We start from the raw sequence: 12871 nt of genomic DNA, 5'->3' as shown, positions 1-12871 counted from the left end.
AGAACTTATATGCTAATTGAAGAATTGGTATATAAATTTGGGTAAATTCTTCTAAAGGTCCCTGATACTACCAAAATTCGTACCTGCAGATTTTCCGAGCTTGATGATTCGGGTTGATCACGATCGTAGTCTTCCAGTACCTAAAACAAAGGCAACGAGGTATGTTCTCGTCGCCCCTCCGATACTTAAATCAGAAAGGGAATTATATGCGTGATGCTATATGCTGGAGAATAATGAAAAACGTACCTGAATAATGGCTCAAGGTTCTGTATGTATTTATAGTAGTAAGCGACATTCTCCTAGTGGGACTCAACTAGCTGGATGTCCTTATCTGTTAGAGTCCTGAATAGTTAAGGAGTTGGTCAATTCCATAATTATATGTGGGATAGAATCATTGCAAGAGTCAAATATATGGTTGAGTTAGAGTCCTAATTGCGTAGGAATTCTAAAGGGTCAACAATCGTAGGTTGTGAGGGGAGCATATGCTCGAGGACAAGTATTGCAATATGCGAAGCAGCCAGGCGGGATGTGGTCGGGCATAATGTCTCGAGGCCACCACATGCTCGAGGACTCCATAGTTGGAGTTATAAGTTCATCGAAAATAGTCATCGAGATAATTTTGTGATCGAGCTGCTGGAAATGTCGCTATCATTGGCCCCCGTGCATATATGCTCGAAGCCTTCGCTCGAGGATATGATGCAAAGAGACTGGAAATAAGATGTCGCGAATTTAACTCGAGGATGTTTTCAATGATAGGTGTTAAGAGGTCGGGAATTTAGCTCGAGGATGTTTTCGATGACAGGTGTTCAGAAGGGCTGACGTGTACTGAGGTAAGCCCTAAATAGGAAAAGACGGTAAAAAATGGCAGGGGGTGGATGTAGGACACGTGGCCAGATCTGACGGTCGGGATAGTGACCTTTGGACTACCCGCTTCTGTTGCCTATAAATACCCTCTCCACATTTCATTTTTCACTTTTTACTCTCAGTAAACTTCTCTTGCTAATCGTCGGGATCAGAACTTTGAGTTTTTAGGCGTCGACTTTAAGGTAAGACCTCGAGTTTTTAAGTTATTCTTTAGGCACTTTTTTACCTAGGTCAGGATGTCTAGCAGTAGTAGTACTGAGTCTTCGTTCTCCTCCTCGAGGAGTATTTCCGAGGACATAGGATGCTCGATCATACCTATGGCCGTCCCAATTAATGCCGAACCTCGAGCACAAAGTATCCCGACCCCATTTAGGTACCCCGAGGTTCCTGGTAAATTTAAAGAGCATCTAGCAATATCGACGGCTAGGAAACATGGGCTCATGCCAAAATGTGATATTAGGACGCCAGGGGTAGAGGATAGGATGGCCTTTGCTCGGGATGGAGAGTTCGTGATTTTTAGGGACTCACTTAAGGGGGGATTTAGATGGCCTCTGCATCCCTTTTTGTATCTTTATTGGTCGACCATAACATGAGCCCTAGACAGCTTGTGCCAAATGGGTGGATGATGCTCACCTATTTTTTTTATAGCCTGTAGATACCTAGGAATTAACCCATACGTCGATCTTTGTAGAATGGTCTTCGACTTGAAACAGTTACCTCAATATACCTGTTTTGCTTACCTTTCATCCTGAGGAGGCTTTAGATTACCGAGGATGCCCAGTTCATTGAAAGGATGGAAAGAAAAGTGGTTTTATGTCACACCTCAGGATAGTGACCTTCCTTTTAGTCCTAGGTGGGTTTTGCCCAATACTCCCAGGTTTTGTGAAGGTCAGGCCTATTTTGAGTCATTAGAAAGGCATACGATGATGTTAGAGAACCTCGAGCCTCTTGTATATGATATAGATGACATCCTCGGGGATGACGTTCTCGATCTCGCGGATGTGAAAGGCACTGAGCGTAGGGATCATCTTTTTGCCTTCTTCCTTACTGATATGTCTTTGAAGGTATAATTGTGCTCATGTAAATGACTTGTTTTTTGCAGAGATGACTTTTGATCCTTCAGCCCTCAAGCAGGCCGTGACCAAAAAATCGAAGGCCCCTCAAGCTCGAGCTCCAGGTCAAAAGAGAGGGAAGAAGAGAGCTCGAGATTCAGGCCCCGAGAATATTAGGAATGGGCCAGGGAAACCTTCTGCCAGGGGACAATCCTCGACCATACAGGCCAATGAGACTCCAACTGCCCCACCTCGGTCACGTCCTCGGTTAAGGCGTGCCCTCGAGGTTGTTGATCTTAAGGATGAGGTCCCATCTATGCCCTCATTCCAAAATCAAGATCCTGACCGGTGTCCCCTGGTGTCCAGCATCGTGGACAAGTATCGAAAGGACCTCAGTTTTGATGAGGGTATGAAGGCTCTTGAATCTCTCACTTTGAAGGTAAGCTCGCTCAACTTACTTGGTGTAATTTATGGGTTTATACGATGTGATTGCTTTAAGCTCGGGTTTATATGATGCAGGCTCTGAGCATTGCCCGAGGCCTTTCTCTGAAGGGGAAAGACGAGGCACAAAAAACTACTGAGCTCGAGGACACTTCTCGAGCACATGAGAAGAGGATAGTCAACTTGGAAGCTGAGTGCTTCCTCCTCCAGAGGGAGCTCGAGGACTCGAAGAACGACGTCCAGAGAGCTCGGGAAGAGGCTGGAGTTGCCAAGGGCGAGATCGAAAAGCTCGAGATCGAGCGTTTGAAGATTGATTTCGAAACTCGCCTGGTTGAAGCTCGAGGGGTTGCGATCGAGGATTTCAAAATGTCCGAGGAGTTCAACGGACTTAAGGGAGAGTACGCCATGGGCTCATACGTCCACGCTTTCAAAGAGGCTCGGGCATTTTTGAGGTCGAAGCCTGACGCCAAACCCGAGGATTTAAAGAGCATCCCTGAGGTTGCTGATGACCTCGAGCTTTCAGAGTCTGAGGAAACCGTCGGGGACCATGAGGTCGATATTGACGGTGAGGACGCGGCGGAAAAGCAGAGGAGCACGGCCTCGGGAGAAAGAGCCGAGGACCTAGATTAGTTTATGTTTTTTCTCATGATGACATCCCCCCTTTTTTTGTATTTTGAATAAGTATTATGCTCGATCTTAGATAATGTTCCATTTATGGTATTTTGCTCGATCAAGTATTTTTCATTTTGCGCGATTATGTATGGCTGATGTATCGATCATGACAAACTCAAATAGCTCGACGTTAAGATGGTTCAATAACTTGACGCCTAAGATGAATTGACAACTTGACGCCTAGATTAATTAAATATCTCAAGCACTCAATTTGTAAAATCATTTTTGAACATCAAGTGTTGAACTCGAGCATGTAGACAAGTTATCTCGAGAACTCAATTTGTAAACTCATTTATGAACATTATGTATTGAGCTCGTGCATACACAAAGTTATCTCGAGGACTCAATTTGTAAACTCATTTATGAACATTATGTATCGAGCTCGAGCATGCATGACGACGTAATTGTACCGACCTATAGCGTGTTCCCGAGGACTGCAAATGGCCTTTTTATAGATCCCTCATACCATTGATCGGGCACTGTGTGATCGGGAATGTTACTTGACATGCTTGCGCGGGGCAAGGCTTGTTGATTGCTTGCACGGGGCAAGTCTTTAGTTGTTTACGTGGGGCAAGGCTTTTTTGATTGCTTGCGCGGGGCAAGACTTGAGTTACTTGCGCGGGACAAGGCTTTTTTGATTGCTTGCGCGGGGCAAGGCTTGAGTTGCTTGCGCGGGACAAGGCTTTAGTTGCTTGCACGGGGCAAGGTTTTTTTTTTATTGCTTGCACGAGGCAAAGCTTGAGTTGCTTGCGCGAGACAAGGCTTTTTGTAGCTAGATCATATTTTGACGAATTGCTTGATTCTTATTATACTTCAAAAACAGACTTGGCACGCAAGCCTGACAACTAAAAACGTGAACCTTGGCACGCAGGCCTAACAAGTGAAAACGTGAACCTTGATACGCAGGCCTGACTACCGATAACTGGAAGACCAAGTTACTTGTAATATATCTTTAAATTCTCTGCGTTCCATGGTCTTGAAGCGGCCTTTCCTTAAACTGTATGTGCCTCCTTGGAGCTGTCGTATGACTTCGAAGGGCCCTTTCCAAACTGGTCCTAGCTTGCCCGGGGCATGACCTGCTGTTTCAGCCCTTCTTAACACAAGGTCTCTGGCTCTAAATCTCTGTGTCCTTACTTTTTTATTGAAGTACTTTGCTATTTTATCCTGGTAGGAGGCCATTTTTAAAGCTGCCCAATCACGAACTTCTTCCAAGAGGTCGAGGTGTTCAGTTGTGCGCCCTGCATCTTCGGGCTCGAGCCTCCTTTGGCTGGGCAACCTGACTTCAACAGGGATGGTGGCCTCAATTCTAAAAGCCAACATGAAGGGGGTTTCCCCTGTAGCAATTTTGTGTGACGTTCTATACGTCCAAAGTATGGAAGGCAACTCGTCAGACCAGGAACCTCTTGCATCGTCGATCCTTGTACGGAGGTCTTGCAATATAATCCGATTGGTCACTTCGGCGAAACCATTACTTTGAGGATGGGAAACCGACGTCAAACTGTGATCAACACCTAGGTCGGTACAAAAGATTTTAAATTGTGCATTGTCAAACTGCCTGTCATTATCAATTATGAGGACTTTCGATATCCCGAACCTGCATATGATGGATCTCCAAATGAAACTTCTTAACTTCGGCTCTGAAATTGTTGCTAAAGGTTCAGCCTCTACCCACTTAGTGAAATACTCTACAGCTACAGCCACAAACTTCAATTGTCCCCTACTTATTGGAAAGGGACCAAGGATGTCAATTCCCCACTGCTCAAATGGGGCTATGCAACTAATGCTATTGAGGTCTTCTGCGGGAGGGTGGATAACATTGCCAAATCTTTGGCACTTGTCACACTTTTTGACATATTCCTGGGCGTCTTTCTTCATGGTTGGCCAATAATATCCATACCTTATGAGCTTGAAGGCTAAAGCCCGAGCTCCTTGATGGTTCCCTCATACACCTTCATGAACTTCTTCTAGGGCCTGGGATGATTCGGAAGGCCTAAGGCATCTGAGGTACGAAAGTGTGAGGCTCCTGTGAAATAAAACACCTTCAATCATGCAATACCTCGGAGCTTTGGACCGGATGCTTCTCGCTGCTCGAAGATTTGTTGGAAGACTGCCATGTTTTATGAAGTCCACTATTGGATCCATCCATGATGGCTCATTATCAATATCCATGATGCCTACAGTCTGATTGATGCTTGACTCAGTTACAATTCTGACATGGACTGTCCCATCAAGCCCATTTATTCCCATGAACACCAATCTTGACAAGGCATCTGCCCTACAATTCTCAACCCGAGAAATTTTTACAATTTCACAACTCTTGAATTTTCTCTGGAGATCATGCACTTTCAAGCAGTAGAAGCTCATCTTCTCATCCTTTCTATCGAACGTCCCTTCGATTTGCTCAACCACCAACTGGGAATCACTATAAATTTTGATATTTTCAAGCTCGAGATTTATGGCGAGTTCCATAGCTATGATGACGGCCTCATACTCAACTTCATTATTGGTCGCCTCAAATTCGAACCTTAGTGCACACTGAATGTTTATGAGCATGCCCGGACTTATGATGATGACCCCTGTGCCCGAGCTCGAGGAGTTCGATGCTCCATCTACGAAAATTTCCCACGCAGTTATGCTCAAGCTCGAGCTACTATCTGGCCCCCGAGGCCTTGGAGTGAGTTCTGCAATGAAGTCAGCTAATGCCTGACCTTTGATAGATGGATGGGGCTTGAACTCTATGTCAAATTCTCCGAGTTCAATTGCCCACCTTAATAATCTTCCTGAGACGTCTGGTTTCTGAAGAATGTGTTTTAGAGGCTGATTGGTAAGCACAATAATAGGATGTGACTGGAAATATTGCCGAAGTTTTCGTGATGCTACTATCAGTGCAAGGGCAAGTTGCTCTGCCAATGTGTATCTTGTTTCTGCATCAAGTAAGACTTTGCTTACGTAATAAATGGGTTGCTGCCCCTGTTAACCTCTTTCATCAAGACACCACTCACTGCATTCTGAGATACGGCTCAGTACAAATACAGAGTATCTCCAGGCTCGGGTTTGGTGAGGATAGGAGGAGATTCCAATGTCTGCTTGAGCTCTTGAAAAGCCTTCTCACACTCCTCATTCCATTCAAAGTAATGATTACCCCTGAGGGTTTTGAAGAAGGGGAAGCACCTGTCTACTGCTCAGGACATGAACCTATTTAAGGCAGCCCTGCCTGTCAACTTTTGAACCTCTTTCTTGGTCCTTGGTGATTCCATTGCTGCTAGAGCCTGAATTTTGTCGGGGTCAGCCTCAATCCCCCGATAAGTGATCATGAAACCTAGAAACTTTCCTGAAGCTACGCCAAATACACACTTCTCTGGGTTGAGCTTCATCTTATATTTTCTTAGGGTGGCGAACACCTTCTCAAGGTCGGATATATGTTCCTCCACCTTCTTACTTTTTACAACCATGTCATCCACATAGGCCTCGATGTTCTTCCCTATCAAATCGGCGAAGACTTTGTTGATGAGCCTCTGATATGGTGCCCAGCATTTTTCAACCCAAATGGCATCACCCTATAGCAATATATGGCTGAATCAACCATGAATGAAGTCTTCTCTTGGTCTTCTTTGGCCATGAGGATTTGATGATATCCTGAGAATGCATCTAAGAAGCTGTACAGCTTATGTCCGGATGTGCTATCCACAAGATTATCGATCCTAGGTAGCGGGTAGCTGTCCTTTGGGCATGCCTTATTCAGATATGTGAAGTCAATGCAGACCCTCCACTTACCGCTGGTCTTTTTTACCAGAACAATATTAGCGAGCCAATCGGGGTATTGGACTTCCCTTATGAACCCCGCCCCCAACAATTTGCCGACTTCCTGAATGATCACATGTCTTTCCGGTGCAAATTGTCTCTTCCTTTGCTTAACAGGTTTGGCCCCTGGGCTGATATTAAGTTTATGGACAGCTACTTATGGGTCTATCCCTGGCATATCCCCCACCTTCCATGCAAAAACATCAATGTTACGAGACAAAAAACTAATGACTTCCTCCCGAAAATTGGCCTTTAGATCCCGACCAATAGTAACGATTTTTCCGTGCTCGAGCTCAACCACTTCTAATTCCTCAACGGGGGCCAATCTACCCCTTGGCTCGAGCTTGAGGTCTACGAGTTGCATGACGTCAGCACTCATGCCTCAGATGCTTGTAACATAGCACTGTCTAGCCGCCGTTTGGTCTCCTCGAACTACTCCGATGCCATGACCTGTCGGGAACTCCATGGCGAGGTGAAAAGTTGACACAATAGCCTGGATCTTGTTCAGTAGCGGTCTTCCCAGAACGATGTCGTAGGCCATTGGGGTGTTAACCACTTGGAATGGTGTGATCTCCGTCACTTGTGTACTACCAGCTCCTAATGTAAGTGGGAGCTCGACGATGCGTTCAGGGATAATGATTCCACCACCAAATCCTTGTAGGGGAGTTTTTACTGCTTTGAGCTGCTTGGGAGAGATTCCCATTTTGGCGAAAGCCTCCTGCGACAGTATGTTTGCGGCACTCCCATTATCAACCAGAATCCTCCTTACTTCGAAGTTAGCCACAACCGCAGAAACGACCAAGGCATCGTTATGAGGATATGATATTCCTTCCAAATCTCTTGCACCAAAAGTGATGTCTTTAACTTCATCACTGGATTCTCTTGTGGTATGAGCATGTTGGCGGGTATACTTCTTCCGCCCACTACTTGTGTCTCCATCGGATGCTATGCCCCCAACAATAATATTAATGGTTCCGACAGTAGGTTGAGCACTGCTTCCAGCCCCAGGCTCTTTCCGATTGTCCAGGTCATTCCTTGGCCGTTTATCATGACCAATGTAATTCTTTAAAAATCCTCTTTTGATAAGGGCTTCAATTTCTCGCTGTAAAGCATGATAGTCCTCTGTAGTATGCTCATGATCCCGGTGAAATTCGCAATACTTGCTCCTATCTCTTGTGTCAAGGGGCAACTTCATCCTTGAAGACCACTTTAATTCTTTCATATCCTTAACTTCCATCAAAATGTTTGTCTTAAACGTGTTCAACCGAGTGAGAGGTGCTGATGGCACCTCGTTCCTGCGCTTATCCCGAGGAACTCATGCCTAGGGACGGGATCATGTTGCCTTTTGTCCTCGGTCTTTTCATGAAAAGGACCAGGTCTCCTTGGATTTAGTGTTTCTTCCATATTGATGTATTTTTCAGCTTGGGTGAGGAGCTCGGTCACTGTCTGCGGCGGGGTCTTTGATAAAGACATCTTGAAAGCTTCACATCTTATGGCGTAAGTGAGGACAGAGACAGCTGCTGTGATGTGGAGGTCGAGTATTTGAAGCCTTTCCTTGTTGAACCTTGTCATAAATCCTCGCAGGGTTTCGGTTGGTCCCTGGCGAAGTTGCATGAGAGAGGCCGCGGTCTTCCTAATTCGCTTGCTACTTGCAAAGAAGTCTGAGAACTTATCAGCCAAATCTGAGAATGAGGCTATGGAGTGGGGCTCCAATGTCGAGAACCAATTTTGCAGCATTAGTCAGCGTTTGTGGAAAGGCTTTGCACATAAACTGATTCGGCACAACTTGCAAGTTCATGACATCAGTGTATACATTGAGATGGTTGATGGGGTCGGTAGTCCCATCATACTCTTTAATGCGATGATACTTGAATATGTCGGGCAAGGGATATGTCAATATCTTTGGCGTGAATGGAGTGTTAGGGGTGAAGCCTGTTGGCCCCCGAGCATTACGTTGCAGGCCAGCTATAATTCCTTCTTGAATGATCCAGACAATTTCACTGGAATTCATGGCGACCGATCTCGAGCTTGAGGCCATATTATGAATGCTCGAGGTTCCAACTCCGCCATTTGCTGGGTTTGGTGGTCGTGCTCGAGCATCAGCCATAAAACCGCCATGCTCCACCTGCACTGGCCAGGGATGTGAATTTCTTTGATTTAACTGTTGCGTGAGGGTGGCCACCTACTGACGAAGCTCTTCAAAGGCTTCGATTGTAATAACTGCTGGCAGAGGTGTGGGCACTCCCGAGGATTCTTCATGAGGAGCCGGTTGATCTTCGGCAGGATGATGGATGGAAGTGGATGAGCTTGCAGGAGGAAGACCTGATCGCGTGTTAACCATGACTTTTGGTAGCGTTTCCCACAGACGGTGCCAATGATGCTACCAAAATTCGTACCTGCAGATTTTCCGAGCTTGATGATTCAGGTTGATCACGATCGTAGTCTTCCGGTACCTGAAACAAAAGTAACGAGGTGTGTTCTCGTCACCCCTCCGATGCTTAAGTCAGAAAGGGAATTATATGCGTGATGCTATATGTTGGAGAATAATGAAAAATGTACCTGAATAATGGATCAAGGTTCTGTATGTATTTATAGTAGTAAGCGACATTCTCCTAGTGAGACTCAACTAGCTGGATGTCCTTATCTGTTGGAATCCTGAATAGTTAAGGAATTGGTCAAATTCCATAATTATATGTGGGATAGAATCCTTGCAGGAGCCAAATATATGGTTGAGTTAGAGTCCTAATTGCGTAGGAATTCTAAAGGGTCAACAATCGTAGGTTATAAGGGGAGCATATGCTCGAAGACTGCTGATGCTCGAGGACAAGTATTACAATATGCGAAGCAGCCATGCAGGATGTGGTCGAGCATAATGTCTTGAGGCCACCACATGCTCGAGGACTCCATAGTTGGAGTTATAAGTTCATCGAAAATAGTCGTTGGGATAATTTTGTGATCGGGCTGCTGGAAATGTCGCTATCAGTCCCTAATCTTTCACAAGTGTTATATTCACATCCCCAATCTTCTATTTGTAGCACCAATTGTCCCAACCTTTTAACATCGTGCATATTGGCATCCCCATCTGACAGAAAAATTCTTTTTTAGACGTTAAATGATCACATGACAAACACATGGTGCCTAAAAAGTTGAAATTATTCAAAAAGGCATAGTTTTATATAAGTTGAACAATCGCAATTATTTAATTTATGGAGTAGAGATTTTTTTTTTCAAAAATTTTACCGTTTTAGTTATACTTACTATCATGTAGTCATTTAACATTCAAATAGATATTTTCGTTGATGGGGGGTTTTGTAAGTGTTAAAAGGTTGAAGAAATAAATGCTACAAATGAAAGATTTGAGCTATGACTACCACCTTATGAATGATTGGAAACCTTGAAATAATTTACCTTATAATTTTCTCACACGATTTTAGTGCATGTTTGATTCACTTTAATCATTGGAGAGAAAATGAGTTTTAAATAGTATTTTTAGAACAACATAGGATTAGAAAGCAGAAAAATGTATAAAATATTTTATTTTGTGAACGTGAATTAAAAATAATAACAAACCATAAAATAAATTAACCGTAACTTTAATAGTCTCGCGTCAATATAGGTATTTTTGTCTCCGGTTCTAGAGCCTGTCTAACTAGCCTTTGAATTTTGAAGGAATTGGGACTTCACCAAAACCCTAGTACGTAAAACCTCGACTGGTAAGTTCTCCATTTCTTCATCCTTTTCGATTTCCTCTTGCTTCGGTATGCGTTCGGAATGTTCATTTGTTTATTTATTATACTAAGATTTCTCCTTTTTTAAACCGTATTTTCCTTTTTTTTTTCTCTCTCGAAAATAAGGCTATCGTTGTTCTTGTTGCAGTTTTTTTGGTTGATCTGGAATTCTTGAAACCAATCGAAGATGAGGTCAGTTAACAGGAACTTTGCTTTAATTTTAAATGTAAACGATTTTGGTTTTCGTTTGTAAGTAAAATCCTTGGTTGAATTTATCGGACTCCAGTGACTTGTTATGAGCGTTCCAAAATTTTGGTACTTTCAGTCTTTATTTTCGAAATTGATAGGTTGTTAGATATTTTATGTTCACTTTTTGAGGTTGATGTAAAACGTCCAAATTAATTTTTGCAGCTTGGCGATAAGAGAATAAATTATTGATTACTTCTAACTGGGACTGGAGTTTATCAACTCTTTTGGTGTTTCTGTAGTTCTTGCTGTTTTTCTTATAATTTGGCTGTGATTACTGATATTTTTTTGGTTTCCATGTATTTGCAGTAGGCCAATGGAAGAGGATGCTCCTGTAAGATTTATCTTGCTCTTTTTCTTTTCTTCTGTTCTTTAGATATTTTTAGTTACGAAATTTGGCTTGCTATAACTATGATGATATATAAATTCATGCTTTAAATGCTGGGCTGCTTGTTCATGTATTGTTTTTTCCCAGTTAGTGATGAAGCACGAATACCATTTTAGAATTCGTTAGCTGACGAGACTAACACAAATGCTTATTTCCCTATTCACTGCTATTTTTGTTAGTGGGCACATGCTATCTGCTACGCTAGATGCACCATGTCAGAACTGGTGACATTTCTTGGCACACATCAAATTGATTTCCTGTCAATTATGGTAGTTCTAATAGTTAGGCACTTGATAAAATCCAATTGTAAATTTTTTATATTTTTGCTCTTTGGTTTTAATGCGGCTGCTTGTTCCTGTTTTCAACTTTCAATTTATTTTTATAGACTTTGATTTGATTCTAACATCCATTTGTTAGCATCATGGACGCATGAGTTTCTCATTTCTATATGAAGGTTGATGAATCTTCTCATTCTTAATTTGCCTTTTTAATTTTGATTCCATGTAATTTTTTTTTTGCTCTTAATTCTTTTGGACTTAGATTTGCTTACGCAAAGCTTTTTATTGACAGACTAAGAACGAAGAAGAGGAGTTCAACACTGGTCCTGGAGGAAAATATCCTGGTTTAACGCACATTTATACATTTGTTGATCTTCGGAAAACGGGTTTTTGTTTCTTGATAGAGCAATGATTTAGGTATACTGAAGCATGTTGAGCTTCAGAATTATTCCTTATTATAATGGTTTTAACAGACACATTTTTATATTTGATCTTTGGAAAACAGGCTTTTTGTTTTTTGATAGAGCAATGATTTAGGTATACTGTATAGCAGTTGAGCTTTAGAATCATTCCTCATTATCATTTTATGTTGTACCATACAGTGCTACTTTTATAGCATACTAAGTGCCTTCATTTGATGCAGGTAGTGGTTACTAGAGGAAAATATGGATCTACTTCTGATTCTGGAAGAGTTAGCTGATGGTTTTCATTTTGAAGTTCTTCTACTCGCATATTCATGAGGTTGATGAGAACTACATAAGCCTTTTTTATTAGCCCAGTATGTATTGGATAGACTTGAACTTTTGAGCCGTTGTGAGTTATGAAGCTATACTTTCTATTCAACTGATTTAAGATGAATTGATTACTAAAATCTTGCTAACTGCTGTAAAGGTTTTCTTTCAGCTTGGTTTTTATGTGCTCAGTTTTCTTGTCCATTGGTTGTCAGATTATTTTTTTCACCAATTTCTAACAATCTTATGTCTATTAGTTGGCTCTAGAAATTTAAGAAATAGGGTAGATGGTGATCTAGATCCAATTGCTCTGTCTGTTGAGATATATTAAGAGCCCGGCTGCATGCTTTTTCAGTTTATCTTAGTTTGGAATATATGATGAATTAGATTATAGAATAAAACTTAATACACTTGCTTGCTCACGTTACAAGGGATTAAAATACGCAAGCGTACTAAAAATAAAAAATTAAACATTTACCTTATGGATTAGATGAAAAATAGGATTCGGATAGTTGCACTTATTTATATTGTATTGAGTTTTGATTTTGGGTAAGTCAGGTGAGACAAAATTTAGATGGTTACTGGGTTTGTGGTTAGGAAATTAGCATTAGAACTCGTATAGCTCTGGCTAGCTTAGCTGCTTCAAGATTTGTGTCAAATATGATTGCAG

At 42.3% G+C, this 12871-nt stretch overlaps 2 protein-coding genes and 1 long non-coding RNA gene across 3 annotated transcripts; 1 reads left to right on the top strand and 2 right to left on the bottom strand.

The window, feature by feature from the left end:
- Positions 1-4970: 4970 nt before the first annotated feature.
- LOC111375964 lies at positions 4971-6481 on the bottom strand. Its single transcript, XM_022998887.1, has 3 exons — positions 6225-6481; positions 6063-6173; positions 4971-5946 (listed from the first exon to the last, which is right to left on the bottom strand). Exons 1-3 carry the CDS (start codon positions 6479-6481, stop codon positions 4971-4973), a joined length of 1344 nt encoding a protein of 447 aa, XP_022854655.1.
- A 731-nt stretch (positions 6482-7212) lies between these two features.
- LOC111375963 lies at positions 7213-8067 on the bottom strand. The gene has a single exon (XM_022998886.1). It carries the CDS (start codon positions 8065-8067, stop codon positions 7213-7215), a length of 855 nt encoding a protein of 284 aa, XP_022854654.1.
- Positions 8068-10402: 2335 nt separating this feature from the next.
- LOC111375996 lies at positions 10403-11798 on the top strand. The gene is made up of 4 exons (XR_002699393.1): positions 10403-10543; positions 10707-10750; positions 11114-11138; positions 11763-11798. It is a non-coding gene; the product is annotated as an uncharacterized LOC111375996 (long non-coding RNA).
- Positions 11799-12871: the final 1073 nt, after the last annotated feature.

The sequence above is a fragment of the Olea europaea genome, unplaced genomic scaffold (assembly GCF_002742605.1).
Source record: "Olea europaea var. sylvestris unplaced genomic scaffold, O_europaea_v1 scaffold1435, whole genome shotgun sequence".
Taxonomy (NCBI): domain Eukaryota; kingdom Viridiplantae; phylum Streptophyta; class Magnoliopsida; order Lamiales; family Oleaceae; genus Olea; species Olea europaea.
Note: the sequence above shows the minus strand (reverse complement) of the source record. Positions and strands in the feature narration are given on the sequence as shown.

Coding starts and splice junctions, on each gene's coding strand:
- LOC111375964 (XM_022998887.1), bottom strand. CDS start 6,481: ATGGTTGTAAAAAGTAAGAAGGTGGAGGAACATATATCCGACCTTGAG. Junction 6,174..6,224: donor GGCAGGGCTGCCTTAAATAG/GTTCATGTCCTG, acceptor CAAAACCCTCAG/GGGTAATCATTACTTTGAAT. Junction 5,947..6,062: donor CCCGAGCCTGGAGATACTCT/GTATTTGTACTG, acceptor TGCAGAAACAAG/ATACACATTGGCAGAGCAAC.
- LOC111375963 (XM_022998886.1), bottom strand. CDS start 8,067: ATGGAAGTTAAGGATATGAAAGAATTAAAGTGGTCTTCAAGGATGAAG.